The sequence below is a fragment of the Benincasa hispida genome, chromosome 12 (genome assembly GCF_027475165.1).
Source record: "Benincasa hispida cultivar pf3 chromosome 12, pf3_genome.v1.1, whole genome shotgun sequence".
In the NCBI taxonomy this organism is placed as follows: Eukaryota; Viridiplantae; Streptophyta; class Magnoliopsida; order Cucurbitales; family Cucurbitaceae; genus Benincasa; species Benincasa hispida.
The window spans coordinates 23,917,443-23,921,535 of NC_143489.1; the positions used below are offsets into that span (position 1 = coordinate 23,917,443).

The following is a 4,093-nucleotide window of genomic DNA, read 5'->3' on the forward strand; positions in this document are numbered from 1 at the left end:
CATCTTTAGTGTAAGTCTCTGCATTCAACGCTGGACTCACCAAGAAAACTTGTTTAAACTTATACTTTGGTTTAGATAAAAAAAAACTTGCATTAATTCATACATATATATCAATTCATTCATCAAAGGCACAGCTTAAGGCTAACTATTCGATCAGTTAATATGAAGTATACACGAAACGCAACACAAACCTGTGTACACTCCTACTCAAACCCTAAAAGAACTTAATGCCAAATTCATAACTAATTGTATTTCTATTATTAACAATGTAAAATGTGTTACGGGTTGCCCAAGGCAAGATACAAAACTCACAGGCAGGTCTAAGCACAAATGATATCAGGAAAAGGCATATGAGATTGTGCATCCCAAAAGGGAAAGGTCGGTGCCTCGAGGTTTCAACCTACCAACCAAGCCAGTAAATATATATCAATCAATAAATAAATGAGAAGAGATCAGACACACACTGCAACCTCAAGCACTAGAAACGTCCCTAACATCCCTATTGTTACATGCAACCGTGGATATGTATCAGAGAACTGGCTTATAAATATCCCCATTTAACCACCCAAAACGGGAAAGTTAGTAATCTCCAAAATAGCTGAATTAGCTATTCTCGGTATTACACCGATGCGAGGATCTCTTACGTAGGTTAATTCAGACAAGATCAAGATCAGACCAAAGAGAAGTGAGTTGGAGGTCAAGGCCACCGCACATCCACAATGTAAATCAACGAGAACGAGATCCAAACGCCAACAAAATGAAAATTTAAAGTAGTCATGAATTCTTATAAACTATATATAGGGTCAACTACTCAACAGTAGTGTTATCTTCTAACTTGTATAACCAATAAGTGCTTGTACTGGTCTGATGATGGTTTTTCCATTAATGTAACCAACATGTTTTACATATATATAATTCAAGTGACATTGCATTTGTCTCTACTCAAATAGTCAAACTGATGGCTAAGGGATGAGTAGGTTAATTTTGTTTTTATTGTTTTATTAATCGACAATGGACGATGTATTGATCCTATTGGTTTAAGAAAAATTGAACCCGACAAATATATATTATTTATTTTTTTCTCAAAAATCAAACCATTAGGAACAACCACCTAAAATAATCATTCATAACCAAATGAAAAAATAAGTTTAAATAAAAACAAACCTAAACCAATAGATTGATAAATTGGTTATCAAATCACCAAAAAACCAGTAGATTGACGAATTAAACATTTGACTTCTTTGTTAAAAGTATGTCAAAACTAGTTGAAATGACCTTCGAACGACGATAAATAATTGACTTAGTTTATCTATAATTTACGAATAAAAGATAGACACGCATTTAAACCAATTCATCAAAACGAGATCCAAAGATAATGATTATATTACACAAAACAAACTGTTCCAACTCTTGATCGAGTTAGATAACTGATTGAGCTGTTTAATTGAAGGTAGATGTAACTTCAAAGGTAGTCTTGGTTTTAGAAACATTTGACTTGGTTTCAGAAACATTTGACTTTAGTCAACTTAGAGTAAGATGGCATGAAAATGTGCACAGAATGTACGGCATTAAATAACATAGAATTGCAATCTAAGAGTAAGAGAATTTTTTTCAATTAAAAAATATATGTCCATTGTGAAAAGGCTTAAAATTTTTGGACCTGCAAATTAGTGGAGCACATAAATTGAGCATTATCAAATGGAGTAGTTGCATAATGATAAGAATGCATCAAAACCCACCAAATACTTGAAAGAAATGGAGATTTAATCAAGAAGATAATGTGTTGTGGTAGAAATTAGAATGGGCATGAATAATTGAGGAAGCTATAGTCTGCAACTGACAACTAGAGAGAGAAAATCAATGAATTTTAAATGGTGAAAAGGCCTACAAAACTTGTCTTCTTTCTGTTTTGAAGCTTGTGTTGGTACCATTGATTTTGACATAATTCTGCCTGCCTTCACCTTTTCGCACTGTATGGTAATGTTCCATTTTGCTTGGATTTCTTCAAGATGACACTGTTTCCTGTCAATCAATGCTTCATCTCCCTAATACCCTAATTCCCTCTCTCTCTCTCTCTCAAGGTGAAACTAGTTTACTGTATCATTGCCCCCTTCCTATTACCTCTCTCCCCCTTTTTCTCATGGTGTGTGAACAAATCTAAGGAAGCATGTGAAGAAAGTGAAGTAGAAGGGAAGGAGTTCTGAACAGACAAAATAATTTTGTATTCATTTGCATGTCCTTGCTTGGGAGGGGGTCTGTTGCAATTGGAATACTGAGCACAAGTTCAGGATAAGATGTGTCATATCTGAATATGTGTGTGTGCAGTGCAGTTGGGAAGAAGGTTAGCTGAACTGAACACAGGCAATAGACCATTTCCCCAGGTTCCCAACTACCAGTTGAATATAATATTTTGGGTGAGATTACAAGGCTCTGCACTGCCTAAAACAATCAGAGTGGAGAAAGAAGGTGACATATCAGAGTTTTAGGCACCCATTTCAAGTTTAGTTGGTGCCTTCTCACAGCTGTATTAAACTATTGTCCATGTTTATCTGTCTTGCTTATCTGTTTTTAGTTGGTGGGTGCTGAGCTTATATCCACACTTTTGATTATGGCAAAATCCTAGTTGTTTTTCTAAAGGAATGAAGCTACTACATGACCTTCCCCCTAGAACATCTCTCTCTCTCTCTCTCTCTCTCTCTCTCTCTCTCTCTCTCTCTCTTTCTCTTTCTCTCTCTTTCTCTCTCTAAGATTTCAATATTTTAATCTTGTCTTTTATCCCTGTAAGTTGTCAACTACAAGTCTACCAACCCAACAAGTCAACCAACAAACTTACTTCCTAAAGTTTGGTGGGAAGAAGAAAATACAGGCATGCACATAAACTTAAATTTCCCCCTAGATGTTCCAAACCTGTCTATCACAGTTTTTCCTAAAATTCTTTCATCCCCAGTTCTTTAGCTTCCTGTTTTTGTGCTTGCCTCTAATCTTTGAGGAAACATGGACAATCATCGTCACCAGAAACAAGCCAAAATCACCCTACTAGAATCTGAAGGTTTCTTTCATTATTCATTAACTCGATTTTCTACTTTCCGTGTCCAAATTAATCATCCTGAAGTTGGTCTCTTCTTCATGATTTTCTCACTTTTTGATGATATTTTAAGTCCTGCTTCCATTTTGTGAATTTGTGGCTTATTATCTAACAGAAGTCAGCAGCACTAGGTGGCAGTTTATAACTATGACAGCACAAGAGGAAGATCTTATCCATAGAATGCATAAGCTGATTGGAGATAGGTAAGTAGAGTTCAAAGCAACTCAGATTTACAGAATTCTCCCACCTTTCTCCACAAGAAATGGAGATAGATTCTGTTCTCTCTCCTCCATTGCTTTCCACCATTACCTCAAGCATCTGAGTTTCTAAGAGAATGGTTTTTCATTGCAGGTGGGATCTGATAGCAGGCAGAATCCCAGGGCGGAAACCAGAAGAAATAGAGAGGTATTGGATAATGACTCACCTTGAAGGGTTTGGAAAAAGAAGAAGAGGATGAGAGAGACAGAGAGATACAGGCAGTAAGGGTTCAGTCATTTAAATCTTCAAAGACTTCTGATGGGTTCTTTACTTCCTCTTTTGTGGTTTCCCTGAAGATAACCATCTACCTAATAGCTTTAGTGTATTGCAAGTGCCCTCTCTAAGAACACATGGTATGGAACTGAGCTATTTTTTATCAATCAAATAACACAGTAAAATTTATGATTCCAAATCAAAAAGGCAAAGACTTTTTGGTTTTGCGTGTGTGTGTTAAGATCGTAATTTTAACATGTCCGAGTATAACATGTAAGGTCGACCATTCTATTTCTCAAACAAATTGATAAGAAGAAATATAACAAAGATTACCAAAAGCTCAAGACAAAATAATTCCTATACTACTGTTCTATAAGAATTATATGAACAGTTGATTCCATGGGCTCGAATGAATGATATCCACTTCATTCCAAATATCTTGATTTAGTTAGCATTTAGAAGGTTGTTTGATGATTTGGTCAGGCAGTTCCCTTTTAAGGTACAGAGTTGCTATTCAATTCTAATTTCAAAGCACAA

At 35.7% G+C, this 4,093-nt stretch overlaps 1 protein-coding gene across 1 annotated transcript; it reads left to right on the plus strand.

The window, feature by feature from the left end:
* Positions 1 to 2,344: 2,344 nt before the first annotated feature.
* TRY (Homeodomain-like superfamily protein) lies at positions 2,345 to 3,762 on the plus strand. The gene is made up of 3 exons (XM_039019810.2): positions 2,345 to 3,049; positions 3,201 to 3,288; positions 3,437 to 3,762. The coding sequence occupies exons 1-3, from the start codon at positions 2,995 to 2,997 to the stop codon at positions 3,540 to 3,542; spliced, it is 249 nt and encodes an 82-aa protein (XP_038875738.1). The 5' UTR covers positions 2,345 to 2,994; the 3' UTR covers positions 3,543 to 3,762.
* Positions 3,763 to 4,093: the final 331 nt, after the last annotated feature.

Excerpts from the sequence above, each read along its gene's own strand:
- TRY (XM_039019810.2), top strand. The coding sequence starts at position 2,995 with ATGGACAATCATCGTCACCAGAAACAAGCCAAAATCACCCTACTAGAA. Across the intron at positions 3,050-3,200 it reads CACCCTACTAGAATCTGAAG|AAGTCAGCAGCACTAGGTGG; the intron begins GTTTCTTTCATT and ends ATTATCTAACAG. Across the intron at positions 3,289-3,436 it reads CATAAGCTGATTGGAGATAG|GTGGGATCTGATAGCAGGCA; the intron begins GTAAGTAGAGTT and ends TTTTCATTGCAG.